The following is a 16,357-nucleotide window of genomic DNA, read 5'->3' as shown; positions in this document are numbered from 1 at the left end:
CCCTCAACTCAGATTTGCATAACAGTATTCAAGCATAAATAATAATGCCCAAACTCTATCTTGCACAATCACCATTTAATCTATTGTGCCCAGTGTAGCGAACTTGCAAAGTTAATCAAACATGCATTTTCATTGTTGCATAGCTGGTCACATCCTACGAGTGTTGATGCCCTGATTGGTCTCTGCTAATTTACTGCAGAAGCTATTGTTGCAGAAGAAGCATTCCCTAACACTGAGGACTGATAGTCAGCAGGAAATGTTGCCAGAGACTGCCAGAAGAGCCTCTGCATGCTGCCAACCTGCCTCGGCCCACTTCCAGGAAGAAGAATGCACAGCAGATGTTGATTGGTGTGACTGTCTTAAATGGAGGTCATTCAAAAACTGCCTGCCACCCGCAGTATTCCAACATTCATGTACAATATTTGCAATGTCTTGGGAATATCACAGGTAGCTGCCAATGATTACAGGTTTAATCAATCAATCAATCAATCAATTGGGTTTATATAGCGCACTACTCACCCATGAGGGTCTCAAGGCGCTAGGGGGCGGGGGGCAGCTCCGGATCAGTCGAAGAGCCAGGTCTTGAGGTCCTTCCTGAAGGTGTGCGGGGTTGGCGAGCGTCTGATATTCACGGGGAGCTCGTTCCAGGTCTTGGCTGCACTGTAGGAGAAAGCTCTCCCGCCCATTCTGTTTCTGCAGATGCGGGGGACCTCTTCCAGGGCAAGGTCGGCCGAGCAGAGGTTCCTCTTAGGTACGTGGAAGGATACTCTCTTGTTGAGGTATTTGGGTCCGATGTTGTAGAGGGATTTGTAGACGTGTGTGAGGAGTTTGAAGGTGACCCTCGACGGGGGGCCAGTGGAGGTCTCGCAGGTGTTGGGTCATGTGTTTGTGACGTGGAGTTCCGAGGACGAGTCTGGCAGCAGCGTTCTGGATGGTCTGGATTCTGTGTAGTAGGGTTTTGTTGATTCCGGCGTACAGGGCGTTGCCGTAGACCAGTCTGCTGGTTATGAGTGCGTGGGTGACGGTCTTTTTGCAGTCGGGGGATCCACTTGAAGGTTTTGCGGAGGATGCGCAGGCAGTTGAAGCTGGTGGAGGTGACGGCGTTGATCTGGTGGTTCATGGAGAGGGAGGAGTCGAGGATGATGCCAAGGTTGCGTGCGTGGTCAGTAGTAGTGGGTGGATTCCCGAGGGTGGAGGGCCACCAGGTGTTGTGCCCGGCGGAGTTGCAGTATCCGAGGTTGAGGACCTCGGTCTTCTCTGAGTTGAGCTTCAAGCAGCTGTCTTTCATCCAGGCTGCCATGTTCTTCATTGCTTCCTGGAAGCAGAGTCTGGTGTCTTCGGGATTCTTCGTGAGTGAGAGGATGAGCTGGGTGTCGTCGGCGTAGGATACAATGCTGAGCCCATGCTGTCCGACGATGGCGGCGAGGGGGCCCATGTAGACGTTGAAGAGCGTGGGGCTCATGTAGACGTTGAAGAGCGTGGGGCTGAGAGATGAGCAGGTTGGCACTGCATGACCCTACCTTACCACAGGACAAACTTGCCACCATTGAAAAGTGCCATAGGATCGCCTACAAGACTTCCTATGTTTTTGTGTTGGTGTGAGACACAAATGGCACCAGAAAAGAGGATGAGCGACCAGGCCATGAGAGTGGTGCATAAGGCAAAGAATAATGGTCTGGAATGCAGACCCAGTGATTGCCAGCGGAAAAAATCTTTTAATCTTTTCTAAAAAATTAAGCTTTCATCCATCATGGTTTATTGTCCTAATGCTACACTCTAAATGCAGCAGTATGCTGTGACATGGGTCCCATGCTCACTTTGCCATAGGAAACAAGTTACATATCACTGATGAGGCCCAGCAAAGGTGAAACTGATTGACGTTACTTGCGTTTAATTTCAGAAAAACATGGTCTGGCAGTTGGGGATGGACTATTCTTGTTGAACAGTGATGCAGAAGGCAAAGAATAATGGTCTGGAATGCTGCCTGAGCCATTGCCTGTGGGTGAAACCATTGCAAGCATTCCACCATCATTTTTTGTATTTTAATGTGATGTCCTAAATGCAAATGTTATGCTCAGACATGGGTCCCGTGCTCACTGTGCCAAAGGATTCAAGCTGTACCTCACTGATGAGGCCTAGCAAGTGGGCAACTGGTTTGTGTTTCCTTCTGTTCCTGTTTGAAAAGGATGTGGACTTGCAGTTCAGGGTGAATTGTTCCTATTGGACCAGGATGAAGACATATTTTCTTATGATTGCTCCCAGTCTGGAGTGGGCCATGGTAAACAATGATGGACTGGAGTATGGTCTGACAGTTGTGGGCACTGAAATGTTTGCAAGTATTCCACCATACCCTTTTTATTGTTATACAGAGCATTATTTTGCCTGCTATTTTATGATCCCATATTGGCACACATCCTACTACTGAAGTCGGTCCTGGAAGAAACAAAAAACCACAGACCCCATTCAAAACGTTTCCTCAAAAGGAGATACTCCTTGCTTTTCAATGCAATGGCTATAAATCTTTAAACAAATATTTCCGTCTTCTAGAAACCTTATCTAAGCTATAAAAGTGCAGGTGCAACAAAACATGCAGTTGTTGTCTAGCTTTCATTGGTTTTTTTAGGTCTTATTTTTACTGCTGGTGTAATCTTCGTTCCAGATACTAGTTAGGACCCTAGAAGTGATGATGTGTACCAATCTGTGGAAGGTGAACACTTTACAGTTGAGTCCTAGTGTCATTAGTTTGCTGATCATTGATGTGGTGGACAGTTCTTGCACAATCCTCAACCCGTCCACCTGTTCTTGGACAATCCTCAACCTGTCCACCTGTTTCATAGAAGAGGTGCTCTTTTTCTGCAAGGTACTTTAAATGAAACTCAACGTAGTTATAACCCCCTTTGCACCGATTGCTGTGCTGCTTTTAAACATGAATATGCAGCTGTCTCTAACCTGCCGAGTATTCTAACTACCCTAGCTTTTACTGTAATGGGGAGATTTTTCAGGTGGAGGCTGTTTCTTTCTGCACCATCACTGACTGCTGGCTTAGGGACATATTTTTTTAAAATTGTATTCAATATAATCTTTAGGTCAGTCTCTCCCCTCAGAGAGCGGTACGAATTGTTTCTCCCATCTTCATGCTAGTGCTTTTGGAATTCACTTTACTTCCTGTCACAGAGCTCAAGGGTGTCAGGATGTTTGTTGGGCATTGGCTGTTTAAGTTAGTATCCTTTTTCTGCATCGCATTCATTCTTTACACAGCCTAAAACCTGCACGACTTACCCACATAGTGAAACTTAAGACATTGCATCAGACTACCTTTTCTACAAAATTATACTCCGGGCTCCTTGTTCACCCTCCATTCATGAGGGGTCAGTCCTTTAAAGAGGTTGTGGCCTCTTGAGTTAAATTGTAGGGTTTCACCCAAGAGAACATTTGCTGTTATACCACTAAGGGATGGGAAAATGTTGGAGTCGTTTTGAAACCTGCTAAATTAGCCCCTTTTTTTTCACCTGCGGAGCAGAATTGGGGCTGATCTGCTGCTCTGTGGAAAGGAAGCAAAAGCCAAAAGCACAGTTGCTGTTAGAATCACTGCGCGATGCCAGACAGTGTATTTTTCTCAATGCTAACTGCATTATGATAATTAGATTATCTGGACCCCAGGCAGTGCACTTCAAAGACACTTTCCGAATGGGGAATTCTGGGTAACATACCTGCCCGCACGGTCCTCCTGGTGCTCTAGCAGGCAGACATTACACACAAGCTCCCCTGCAGGAAATGTTGCTTTGAAGAGCACTTTTTAGGTTAGCCAGTGTAATTAACTTAATGCAAGCCCCATTAAGATTGGTACATTATGTAGACCTAGAAAGTGTTGGACCGGCTCTAGAATTCCTTGTTCCATGCATTCCTCCTTGCTCTGTATGGCATTTTTTTTGTATTCTGCCATTTTTTTCAAACTAGGCAGACTGATGTGAAAACAGCAGAAACCTCAAAATTGCCTGCGGTTTTTCACATCCGCTTACCGCAGATTGAAAACAAAGGAATTTGCTCACCCCTGTGTACCACTAGAGTGATTTCTCTAAGCAGTCACTCAACATTATAAGCTTTCTGCAGATGGACATTAAGGGGACTAGAGCACTATCTGGGTGTAAGATGTTTCAAAAGTCTTCCCTGGGATCTATATTTGTCTGATGAATTTAAACATGAGTTGGTGTCCTATTAGTCTGTCTGTGACATGTTTCATGTGTTAGTGTCTGTATTTTACAGCATTGTAGTAAAGTCTCACTTTCACTGGTACAGTTAATCCACAGGAATAATGACTGCATTAAGGACGAGTGATGAGATGGTAATGGGTAAACTGCTTCTTTGGGATAAAAGGCTCTGATTAAGGGACAGATACAGTCAGACCAGGGTAAGACTTGGGATTCAAAAATATGCATTTGAAGTTGACTCTTTTCCCGACACAGACTCAGTCTCACTTATTAAGTACTGAGATGACACATAGCAACATTCGGAGTGATGGCAAGGAATCTGCATTTTTTATATTTGAAGAGTTATTTATTCTTGTGGAATTGTGAGAGAGGACTAACACTATTCCTTCCTGTACAATAAGAGCGTACAAATCTGCACTCACCTAATCACCATTGTATGATACCAATACATCAGTTCATCACGCGTTCTGTAAACATGCTGTTATTTACACATGGGCATCACTTGGTTACTCTTTCTTGCTCTCTATTTCACTTCCTGTCTCCTTCTTGTAACGTAATTAATAGGCAGAAACATTATGAAATACATTAACGTAAGAGATATATTTCTGTGCTGAGCTTTTAGCTTACTACACACGTGCTCAGGTTGTACTTCGTAAATCTCATTCAGCTGAATTGTTATTGGGATCAAGCTGTAGGGCAAACCTTTCTTAAATAAAGCTCTGATTGATAGTACAACCATTTAAGGTGGTAGGGTTTTATGGCTATACCTAGGCATATTTGGTTTGTCATCACACTGTCTTAAACTCATTTGTGTGTTTTTAGTCACTGCTACTCAATTTGTGGCTCTCCAACGAAAGTGAAATTCTTGAAAACACACAGTCTGTTTGTTACCTGCACTCCTTATTGTCCCTGCTGAGCAACATGAAAGGTAAGATGCATTGTTTAATCTTCTTAAAATATTATTGTCCACTTTCCAAGGCTTTCTGCTTGCTATGTCATACGTATGACTTATTCCTAGAGTTAGATTAATTTATTTACCACTATCATGCACAAATGGAAATAATTTCCATGACAGTATTAACATTGCCCACAGAGTGTAAGTACCATTACCATGCCACAGTCTAAACTGCTCTATAATGTAACCCCCCCCCATGCCAGAATGGACACTGCTCCCATGTATAAAGTGTGAATGGATCTGTTCATGGATCTGTCTAGCACTTTGATAGCGTTAACAGATCAAAATTGTGGGACCTCTCGACTGATATCGGTGTGGAAAAGGGGTTAGTACAGTTCCTGAGGGAACTGCACTTGAACCTCTAAGCCAGGCTGAGGTATGGGAAAAATGAGGAATGTTCGGACTCTTTGAGCCTGCAGAGAGGGGTTCGGCAGGGGTATGTGCTGGCAATCTCTTCCTCCTCTACATCAATAAGCTAGAGACAGCCCTAGTAGGTTTGGGCACTGATGTCCCTAAAATCAACAGCAGGATGGTGCCAGCATTACTCTAGGACAATGACACTGCCCTACGGGCCAGAACTTCCAATGGGCTGAAGACGCTCATTTATGGGTTTGTTGGTTTTAGGGAGGACCTCAACCTGGAAACCAACAGGTCTAAAACAGTTATAATGGTTAGTGGCCCTGAGGCTGTGAAGACTCGTTATGTTTATATTAAGCGATATCAAAGGGGATGATGGACGGATCGTTTGAGCAAATCAAACACTCATCCCGTCAACTGATCTGTGTTTAATCCATCATTATTCTTTAGCTCACTCCACCACCCCAGTTCAGACATGGCCATATGCAAATCAGTCTGACCCTGTGCCTCATAGGAACAGTCCAGCCCGAACTGCCGAGCCATGTCTTCCCTGGACCGGAAACAAGCATCCTGGGACCGGTTTCGGGTTCATAACCCTCATCAGCCAGGTTATCTTGAATCCAGTGGCAAAGTGAGCACGGGTCCCACGTCTGGGCATACCCTGCGAACTTAGGGCGAACTAAGCGATACCAAAGGGGATGATGGACGGAGCGTTTGAGCAAATCAAACACTCACCCCCAGTCAACTGATCTGGGTTTAATCCATCATTATTCTTTAGCTCACTCCACCACCCCAGTTCAGAAAAGGCCATATGCAAATCAGTCTGACCCTGTGCCTCATGGGAACAGTCCAGCCCGAACTGCCGAGCCATGTCTTCCCTGGACCGGAAACAAGCACCCTGGGACTGGTTTCGGGTTCATAACCCTCATCAGCCAGGTTATCTTGAATCCAGTGGCAAAGTGAGCAAGGGACCCACGTCTGGTCATACCCTGCCAACTTAGGGCGAACAAAGCGATACCAAAGGGGATGATAGACGGAGCATTTGAGCAAATCAAACACTCACCCCAATGTTTATATTAAGGCCCATCAAGTAGAATGAGTGCGATCCTTCCCCTACTTAGGCATCACTGTTGAGGATAATCTTAGCTGGACTACATGTATGGCTAATAGGTGTTTGAGCTTTAAACGCGCTACTGGGTCTTTTTTTTAAAGTTTTGCAAGTCTAGGGAACATGCTCATTTGCCGCTTATTGAGATCTATAGACACAGATGTGTCTCAGTTTTGACATATGGTGCTTTGATTTGAGGCTGCACAAATGTGGGTAACCTGCAGTTAGAAGGAAACAGGGTGCTTCTTAAGCTCTTAGGGGTTCCCCCACCAGCAGTAATATTAAGGTGCACAAAGAGCTTGGCATAGACTTTGTTGAAAATCATATTTAGTTAGTCTCATTGTTACTCTGGTGCTCAATCTGGTCTAATGCCCAGGCATCTCTTTGTAGAACTGTAATTGAAGATTGTTTTGAGTGCGCCCAGGGTCCTTTATCTGCCATGGTTTCAGTACATTCAAACTACCCTCTCCAGTGTTGGAAGACTCAGTCTTTTCACTGATCCCACATTCATCACAAAGGAGTATAAGAGGTGGATTAAGGATAAGTTCCTGATGGAGCGGTCCATGGCAAGGGACCGGGACCTATCCTCCTCATATTTCTGTAGGCATTATGTGATGATTAAAACAAATCCCGGATCTAAACCTTATGTAGAGTGGTTTAATAGCCACTGGGAACAGTCACTTCGTACGAGATTTCGCCTGGGCTCTGTTAGATGGAAACTGTGCTTTCCTCTTTGTCAGTATGATGTCTCTACTATTTGTTGCTGTCCTTGCAATGAATCGTCTGACCAAACATTATTGCACTTCCTGTTTTTTTGTAGATTTTATGGAGAACTGAGTATGGGCCTACTCATTCTGGCTTTACGGAATTGTAAGATAAACGTGTGTAAAGCTGTGCTTTAATATCTTTAGTCACTGCTGTCTCAGGACATCTGTTTTAGAATGGGCTTGGTTTTAAAGTCTGCTGTTACACTTTATAATTCCTTGATGCTTTAACCGATATCTTATTGATTTTATTTTACATTTGGGCCTGGATCATGTCTTTATCTGTATATTGTGGTTTTAATTTTATTTTATATTGTCAAATATTTGTGTATCGTTCTGATTGTGCTTTTATAGTCCAATGTCCTTGGTCGAAATAAAAATTCATTTGATTCTGAACTGGGTACTAAAATGTAACTTGATCATCTTTGTGCAGCAAGCCCTTGTAAGTAGTTTGTGTTGCAGACAAACATTAAGTTCCTTTTCACAGAGGCCCCATTGAGCTCTTCCTCATGTTCTGTTTTCTGTGTGGTCCACTCATAGAACACTGGAGGGTACTCGTTTTCTACAGACAAAAGCTTTATTTCACACATATACTGCACAAAAACTGCAACCCCCAGTGTCACTGGACTAACTCACAAGAAGAACAACAGATTGCTGTAAATGTATTTTAAGGTACTTATTTCGTCCAAATATTTTAAATATTGTGCATTATAATTGCAATCTCTCTCCCTTCTATTATCTCTTCAGTAGCCATTGATGAGTCTTGGGATGTTCACTCCGTTTCGCCTTGGTGGCAACAGATGCGGACAGCATGTATCCAGTCTGAGAAGAATGGAGCTGCCTTACTAGCTGCCCTAGTTGGGCACTCAGTAGCTGCAAATATATCCAACAATGTAGTGGAGAAAAAAGTGAGTTCGCATCAGGCTGCTGCTCCGCGTTTCCTTTTCAACATCATACTAAATAGTGTGCAGCATTATCATTGAATAATTGAAACTCATTCCATGTCTTACTTACAGGGTTAGTGGTTGTAAAGAACCTCAGAATCACTCAGGCTGCAAGATTCTTTAGATGTGAAACGAATACTCCTAGCAGTGTATTGGCATAAACAGTCAAGACTCCCCATCCTATAGGAGGAGCTCTGATCTCTCCCCGATGATTAGCTGACTATTGCACGCTCTTACTTTCTCTTTTTGGGCTACCTATGTTAAGCTCTTTTTTGACATTCCTTGCATCCCTACTCAAAATACTGAGCCATGCCATTAAGAACAGTCATGTGCAACTACCTCATTCATATCATGTCTGTCTCCATCGCTACTCTTGTACCTATTCATAATTTAATTGTCAGATCGAATATAAAAATTCATCAACACACAAACATAAAAAACAGAATAGCAATACAGTAAAAGGTCAATAAGACATGCCGACCAATATATTAGCATAAAATATTGTGATATTCAATAATTAGATAAACAACCAATGCATAGAGCATATAAAATCAATCACAGTTTAAGATCAGTTTTAAAACTTGTCAGCACCAATTTGTCAATCCTAGAGCTCTAAGAAGGACACTAACTAGGAGGGGAGGCCAATATGCGTAATTGAATGAGCCATGCCGAATACAAGAATTTAGATTGTGCATTTACCACAAGCAAGCTAGTGTCGCTTTTACAGATGCATAGTGCATGTACCCAGTTTGTTAACCTCAATAATCGGCACATAGGTTTAATTCAATGAGATATGGGGTTAGTGTATGCTAGGCAGAAAAACAACAGATGTTCCTCGGTCTCCACCACAGAGTAACTACACAGCGGGTACGAAGATGATAGGCAAAATGAAGTAACGGCAGCCATGGGCAAGATGCCATGTCTGAGCTTTAAGAAGTACAACGTCGTAAGCGTGGGATTGATGAAGTCCAGGAATTCTTCTGCCATGAATATGGTTGGACCAACTGCCTAAAGAGACTGATTCGCTTTCCTCGATGTACTTGACCTAAAATCTATTCTTTACAACAACCCTCAAAGACGCATAAATCGAAGTAAGATTGTGCCAGCTCTTAATGAGTCCTAGTTCCATCAGAGCATGTTTGACATAAGCCAACCAAGAGATCCTATTGCTATTATGGTGGCTCACAACATCTGCAAGTGCCTTTCTGTAAGGTAGAAAGAGAAACAAGGGGGGGGAGTAGAGAGGTTCCACTCAACGAGTGGTGGAGGTGGATACTTCCTCCCAACAAAGCGTACTTAAACAAAGGGATCCACCCGCATGTATAACATATCAAGAGATTCCCATTCATACCATGTGTGTCCCACGGTCGTGGAGAATACACATCTGTTGTTAAAATACCCCTCACACACCAAAAGGGCCCTTGGTGTCATGCTTCATCATAGGGGTCTTCCCGCCCCTCTACGGGACGGGGCGTGCTACGACCAGCGTGTACGTGGGAGCACTGTTCTTGGTAGGACTACTATGTGTAGTGCAGGGGTGTGCAAGGAAGGGTCAGGAGTGAGTGGAGAGTGATGTTAAAAAATACCTGGCTTACTGGACTAGGAAAAAATTTTTATTCTGCCATCTAAGCTGGTATTAATAAAAATGTGGGGATGGAGGGTGTATGCCTCAATGAGCTTGACCTCCTGGTGTCGACATGTTTCGAAGCTTACCCCAAGCTTCTTCGTCAGGACCTAAGAAGATCCCTTCCAACAATGCACTGTGATGTGGTGAGAAATAGTGGGTGAAAAAATAAATAAATAAACATAGGAGGTAAATAGCCTCCAAAAGTTGGTACCGCCCCACTGGGTCTTACGTGCTCCTTGTAACCTAAATGGAGAAAATGGTATGATATGAGAGATATACAGGACATTACTGTTATAAGGACAGACGCTCATTCCGTGGTGTTTAAAACAGTGATCTGAAAAGGAAGTGAGCAATGATCGTCTTCTAGCCTTATCACGTGATCTGTGATAAAAAACATAGTGTGACATACTACATTTAAAATACACAATAACAAAACAACAGAAAACACACACTCTACTCATAAAGGAAACGAAGTTCCTGTAGGGCGAAAATGTCATTTGTGGTTGTTTGCATGCCCAACAAAGCAGAGAAATGAACACATACTTGCTGCAAAAAGGATAATTTCCTCATGAGCTCATTTACCGGGTGGTTGAAGTGCCAAAATAGGCTACCTAAATAGCGAGAGAGAGGAAAATGTACTCCCATTGTCATTTTTAGAAGGTTGACCTTCCACCTGCCGGCTGTGCCGTACTTACGCCTCCTAGGATCAATGTCCTGCTGGAAAAACCACCCCGGTCGGCTCCGTCGATAAATTAAGATCGGAGTAAATGTACTTTAAATACCCCCTCCAATCAGGGAATGAGTGTCAAAAAACGCCCCGTATGGCGGACCAATAGACGGTCCCTGCTAGTAGAGTAACCTAAAGCGCGCAGGCGCTGCTGCACGAGACCCGGAGCCGGAAGGTAGAGGCAGACGGGTCATTGCAATGAGACTGTAAGGACCCCCAGGGAGGTGTCTAAGTAGGTGCCTGATGGAGCGCCTTACATAAACTCATAATTAAAAGAGTAAAAGAGGCTTTGGGGTGTGTGTAAAGGATAATCTACATAACACAAAATCGAGTGTAATGAAACCTCGCAAAATAAATGAACTATGGAAGATATCATTATTAAGAAAATAATTAGGTGTCCAAATACTTTGCCTGTAACATACGGATTAACAGATATTGATCTGGAAGGTTGATATAAAATTAAATCTAAACATATGTAACAGGTAGGAAAAATGCCCCAACCATGCCTAGTGAAGACACACAGCTGGTGTATGGCTGCATCAAGAGGTATGTGTATGTATCGGATAGCTACTACAGGGGGGCTTCGGCTGTGGTCAGGGGGCAAATGACAAGTACATGTAAAAACGAAAAGAGATAACCCAGTGGTCCTGGAGTGGTACCATGCTGGTTCTAGGCAGATACGAGGGGCAAAAGAGAAGGAAAGAAGGCAGACTTGAAGGGGTATCTCTAGTCAGGTAGATAACCGGTAGTTGAACAGTGCTTAGTTAAGTATGATGACGGTGGTTATACTCGGAACTGATTCCATGGTATATCCTCATTTAATCCATGGATGTGTGTTTTGAGACGGAACACCCAACGTTGTTCCTTCTCTAGGAGGCTGTGTTCGTTACTCAATTGTTCTATCACTGTCCACTGTAAATCATCTATACAGTGGCTTTTGGAAATATAGTGATTGGACATCTTGGTAGTGCTCCTACCACATCTGACATTGCTGCGATGTTCGCCAATACGTACCTTGATTGGTCTGGATGTCATACCCACATACTCAAGGCCACACGGACAAGTAATTAGATACACAACATTTTTGCTGTTGCAATTCGTGAAGCTCCTCTGATCCCACTTATCGCCATTCCGGAATGTAATGTGTGTGCTTTTTCTCGTCAGATGACAAGTGCTGCAGTTCCCACAGGGATGATGCCCCTGTACTGGGGGTAGTAGACCAACAGGTCTTGGTCGAGATATGTTCTTAGGTCTTGTATGAACAAGCATGTCTCTTAAGTTGCGTCCCCGCTTGTGGGCAAACATAGGTTTCGTTATGTTTAATCCGCAGGAATTGAGTAGACGCCAGTGTTTATTCACTATCTTAGTGATCTGGTTAGAATGTGTATTGTAAGTTGTTACACATATCGGTCTCTCATCGATTTTTTAACATCACTCTCCACTCACTCCTGACCCTTCCTTGCACACCCCTGCACTACACATAGTAGTCCTACCAAGAACAGTGCTCCCACGTACACGCTGGTCGTAGCACGCCCCGTCCCGTAGAGGGGCGGGAAGACCCCTATGATGAAGCATGACACCAAGGGCCCTTTTGGTGTGTGAGGGGTATTTTAACAACAGATGTGTATTCTCCACGACCGTGGGACACACATGGTATGAATGGGAATCTCTTGATATGTTATACATGCGGGTGGATCCCTTTGTTTAAGTACCCTTTCTGTAAGGTGTCAGCTTTGTTGTGCTCCATTCGAAACCAAAATAGGATAGGGCAAAGCTAGGCTTGTTCCGATATTGGTTTTAAAGCAAAGTCTAGTCTCATGGGCAGAAGAGGAGTGCAGCAGCCGAGGTTTAAAAGCGACCTGATAAAGTTGTGTTTGAGGCATGTGTGATACACATGCTTTTCATACTCCTGCCATCTAGTGTTGGGTCCTGATGTTTGCAAGTTGTTTTTCTTCGACAAAGTCTTTTCCAGTCACGAGCTAAGGTGATTTCTCCATTCGGTGGTATTGGGCGTGGGCATAGACTCCATTGTTAGATTTTTTTCAATCAGCAATTGGGTACGGACGTGGCTTGCGTTGCTCGGGTTCTAAACCATCCTTCGGGGACATGCAGCAACAAAACATTGAACACACTCCGGATATCTTCGGGAAAGACACCGAACACGAAGAGATCGAGGCGTCGGCAGTGGAAGAGGAGGAGGCCTTCTCTATCCAAGAATCAGATTCAGAACTGGAAATCAAGCTCGAGTTCAAAGACATTCCAGCGAGACAGGGTGCCGTGAGTACCAAAGCGCCTCAAACTCTCTTCGATTAAACAAAAGGCTTCGGCACCACCACTGTCTTCTGGGCATGGTCGACACCGAGATGCTGCTTCCAACGCCCCGCCCATGGGCTCGGCACCGAAACAGTCAGTCAAGCCTTTACGGCTCAGGACAATGTAGCGAAAAGACATCTTCAAACCGAAACTTTCGGCTACAAAAGACAAAAAGGACAAGTCTGGTTCGGCACCAAAACCTTCGGCACCAAAATTAAAAGATACCCTTCAAAAGCCTCCAGAACCTATCCTGGACCTTATGAAGGAGAAACTGGGCCCTAAGCAAAAGAAAGTTCACATTAATCCAGGCACTGGACATATATTGGCCAAAGCTGTGACACCTTCCAAAAGTAAGATTATATCAGAGGACGCTAGCTACAAAATCCCTGTAAAAAAGAAGGACATGGCTACAAGTCCTATCTACCCTAATCCTCAATCCCCTCGACCATCTTCACCACTACTACCATTGCCAGGCTCAGACCCTTTACACAACACCTCAGGGTTCTCCACTACCAACAGACCCATGGGATGTTTATAATATCGATTCACCAATGCATAATGACCCTGATTTATATCCTGCAAAACCATCACCTCCCGATGACAACGTAGCATATCAGGAGTTGATTTCCAGGGCAGCATCTTACCATGGACTTTTAGTTCGAGGCACTAGGTTCTACACATAGAAAAAGTCAAAGTTTGCCTATGTTAAAATGCATGATACGGCATGCCAATGACATTTTTAAAGACCTGTACATGCCCATATATTAACACCTAGGGTTTGCAAAAAATACAAACCTCCACTGTCTGACCCCATGTTTATTAAGGGGCAATTACCTTTAGATTCTTTAGTAGTATTTAATGCTCGCAAAAGAGCAAATTCACAGACTTCAGCAGATGCACCTCCTCCAGACAAGGAGTCTAAATTAATAGATCCATCAGGTAAAAGAGTAGTTGCTCAATCAGCTAACCAATGGCGCATTACCAATACACAAGACTTATTAGCCAGATATGAATGGGCCTACTGGGACGAAATGGAAGACCTGCTCCAACACCTCCCAGATGAACATGAAAAAAGAGCACAGCAATTAGTGCTAGAAGGCAAGCTAATATTTAATTCCTCCATTAGAGGTGCTCTACATGCTGCTGACACTGCAGCAAGGGGCATTAACGCCAGCATTCTCCTTGGATGACCCGCATGGCTTAGGATTTCGGGGTTTAAACCGGAGGTTCAGCAATCTGTTCTCAATACTCCTTTTGACAAAGAACACCGTTTTGGACCTCAAGTAAATGTGGCAAATAAAAAAGACACAGGTAGCAAAATCTATGGGAGCACATCAGTCCCCATCTAAAAAAGGATATTTTCGTCGTTCATTTTATAGAGGAGGATCAAAAGGTGATTCCTCATACCCTAATGCCTCCTCATATAAATCCAACATGCAACCCTCCCCATCTAGAGGTTTCTATAGAGGTGGGTACACAGGAAACAATTTTAAGGGTAGAGGTAAAGGCACACCATACGTGTACCTCCCCATCTTCCAATAAACAGTGACTTGCCTACAATTCCCACGACCTTTTACACCTGTCGGGGGAAGACTTAAACACTTTTTCCCCATTTGGCAATTAATAACATCAGACAAATGGGTATTATGTTATGTTATCTAATATTCATAGAGCACACGGCTACTCCCCAGAGTGTCCCGGCGCTGAGAAAACAGAGATCCCATAACATCAGACGAAGCATTCCACTACACCGAAACTCACTGCTGGAAGAGCCATGTTTTTACACTCTTCCTAAAGGTAAGTATATCCGGAATCTGTCTAAGAAAGAAGGGCAGACTGTTCCATAGCCGGGAAGCCACTGCCTGGAAAGATCTACCCCCTGCCCGGGAGAGTAAGACCTTCGGGGCTGATATCAGAAGCTGAGAGGAAGATCTCGGGGTTCGCTGCGGGGTATAAGGTTGAAATCTTTCCCTAAGGTAGGGAGCTCCAATCTTGTGAAATGCTTTAAATATCAGGACCAAGGCTTTAAAACGTATTCTTTTCCGCACCGGAAGCCAGTGGAGCGAGGACAGAAGCTGGGTAGTATGAGTCCTAGGCCCTGACAGAAAAATGGCCCTCGCTGCCATATTCTGAATCACCTGTAATCGGCCCAAAAGATACTCAGGAAGGCCCAGATACAGGGAATTAACATAGTCAAGTCTGGACACCACCAGGGCCTTGACCACTGTTTTCCTGTAGGGGACTGAGAGCAGGGGGAGAAAGTTCCGCAGCAAACAAACCCCAACCACCGCTTGGACTTGGGCCTTCCAATTTGACCCCTAAAGTTTTCACAATGGTGATAGAAGACGAGGAGGGGGACATGTCCTGAGGCCACCAAGAATGCCAAGCTTCAGACTGACGTGGACCAAAGAAAATGATCTCTGACTTCTCAGAGTTACACTTTAGTTGGTTGTGTCTCAACCAAGAGAAGACTTCAGAGAGGCAAGTATTGATTAAGTTGCCGATGAATTCAACACCCTTCTCGCACGTAAACAACAGCTGAGTGTCATCAGCATATGACACTATTTTAGCTCCATATTTCTCAGCAAGAAGGGCGAGGGGGGCCATATACAAATTAAATAAAGTTGGGCTCAATATTGTGCCCTGTGGGACCCCAACATTCATGGGTGGAATCACAGCGGCAAACGGAGGAGACCAAATCGTTTGTGAGCGGTTAGCAAGGAAAGACGTGAACCATCGCAGCACCGTGCCACCGCTCTCCCTAAGTCTTTGCAGTAGTCTATTGTGGGGCACGGTATCGAAAGCCGCGGAGAGGTCCAGTAATACCAAGACTGCATTACCTCTTCTATCCAGCGTAGCTTTGATTGTCTCTGCAACTTCTAGCAGGGCTGTTTCGGTGCTATAATTAGCTCTGAAACCCGACTGACTAGAGTGCAACAAATGTTTAGTCTCCACATAGTCCGTTGTAACTTCATTGATATACTTCTCCAAAACCTTGGAGAAAAAAGGCAGAAGTGATATGGGCCTATAGTTACTGGCGGCCTCAGGGTCTGCTGTAGGTTTTTTAAGCAGCGGGAGAATCATGGCATGTTTCCATGTTAGTGACATAAGCTCATCCTGCTAGGCGGTGTTCAAGATCGGGTTCACTACAGGGTTAATTACTTCTGCTATTGAGGACAGCACTTTAGCTGGACATGGGTCAGATGGCGAGCCAGATTTCAGAGCTTTCATAAGTGCTAGAGAACGCTCCAAAGTGATCACAGGGAAACGCCGAAAAGGAGGCATCAGTGCGGGGACAGACATCAACAGGGGGTCCACCGGCCGCCTCCGGGTTCTATCCACTAAGCTACAAAG

At 44.4% G+C, this 16,357-nt stretch overlaps 1 protein-coding gene across 2 annotated transcripts in view; it reads left to right on the top strand.

Moving 5' to 3' along the window:
* RAB3GAP2 (RAB3 GTPase activating non-catalytic protein subunit 2) overlaps positions 1-16,357 on the top strand; it is a 687,447-nt gene that overhangs the window by 442,034 nt on the left and 229,056 nt on the right. Inside the window, exons 22-23 of one of the 2 annotated variants that reach the window (XM_085612952.1) lie at positions 5,031-5,136; positions 8,143-8,300. In XM_085612952.1, the coding sequence (XP_085469078.1) occupies positions 5,031-5,136; positions 8,143-8,300 (264 nt within the window). Of the gene's footprint in view, positions 1-5,030; positions 5,137-8,139; positions 8,301-16,357 lie in introns of both variants that reach the window. The other variant, XM_085612951.1, reaches the window with a different exon arrangement.

Source organism: Triturus cristatus, chromosome 6, assembly GCF_964204655.1.
Source record: "Triturus cristatus chromosome 6, aTriCri1.1, whole genome shotgun sequence".
Lineage (NCBI taxonomy): Eukaryota > Metazoa > Chordata > Amphibia > Caudata > Salamandridae > Triturus > Triturus cristatus.
Note: the sequence above shows the minus strand (reverse complement) of the source record. Positions and strands in the feature narration are given on the sequence as shown.